The following is a 767-nucleotide window of genomic DNA, read 5'->3' as shown; positions in this document are numbered from 1 at the left end:
AAACAAACAAAAACAACAACAACAGGAAGTTTCAGGAGACGCTAAACATAAGAAGAAGTAGAGTTTCCCGTTCGTAAACTCACCATATCGGTGTAAATCTCAATCGCTCGGTTTAGGCAGTTTATGGCCTCTGTGGAGATAAACGAGAACATTTTAACACAACACACACGTTCGCAAAGATTCGGTGAATTAATGTGAACAAAAGGACAAAGTTAGACAAGACTGAGAGGAGGAAGAGTCCATTTAACAAGCGTTAACACTTCCGACACACTCCTTTACCTTGCGGGTCGGCTTTTTTGAAAGCGTTTCCAGCGTCTATGAAGTTGGTCGCCGCGTCGTGTTTGCTCTGCATCTGCAGGTGGAGGCGGGCGGCCTGGGAGAACGCGTTCCCCGCAGCTGGAAGGAGAGAAGAGTGAACGTTTCAGCAGACGAGGAGGAGGAGGAGGAGAGAGGGAATCTGTTACACCTGAATAAGTCTTCTTACCGCACCAGTTTTTGGCCATTTTGTACATGTTGGCTGCCCTCACGTACATGTCGCAGGCCTCTTCGGTCTTGGAGGAACCCCTGAGAGACAGCAACACGGGTTATCGCACTTTATGTTCGTTTAAAACTAGATGCTGATCATTTGAGGATGTTTTGGGGGAAGCCACGTGTTGTTTACTCGGTTACAGTTTCATTAGTTGTGTAATTTAACTCCCGATTGTAATCTTGTGTAAAATACTGAGACAAAACTGGGTCGGGTTGTAATTTAATATTATTGTTTACTT

General features: G+C 45.1%; 1 protein-coding gene across 1 annotated transcript in view; it reads right to left on the bottom strand.

Annotated features, from left to right (window-relative positions):
* napab (N-ethylmaleimide-sensitive factor attachment protein, alpha b) overlaps positions 1-767 on the bottom strand; it is a gene marked incomplete in the record, with an annotated part of 4,365 nt that overhangs the window by 2,023 nt on the left and 1,575 nt on the right. Inside the window, 3 exon segments of the mRNA XM_035679686.1 lie at positions 84-130; positions 280-396; positions 485-564. Of these exon segments, the coding sequence (XP_035535579.1) occupies positions 84-130; positions 280-396; positions 485-564 (244 nt within the window).

This window comes from Morone saxatilis, unplaced genomic scaffold (assembly GCF_004916995.1).
Source record: "Morone saxatilis isolate NCDOM2014 unplaced genomic scaffold, NCSU_SB_2.0 Contig8, whole genome shotgun sequence".
NCBI classification, from domain to species: domain Eukaryota; kingdom Metazoa; phylum Chordata; class Actinopteri; family Moronidae; genus Morone; species Morone saxatilis.
The sequence above is the reverse complement of the archived record's forward strand: the minus strand, read 5'-3'. Positions and strand labels throughout refer to the sequence as shown.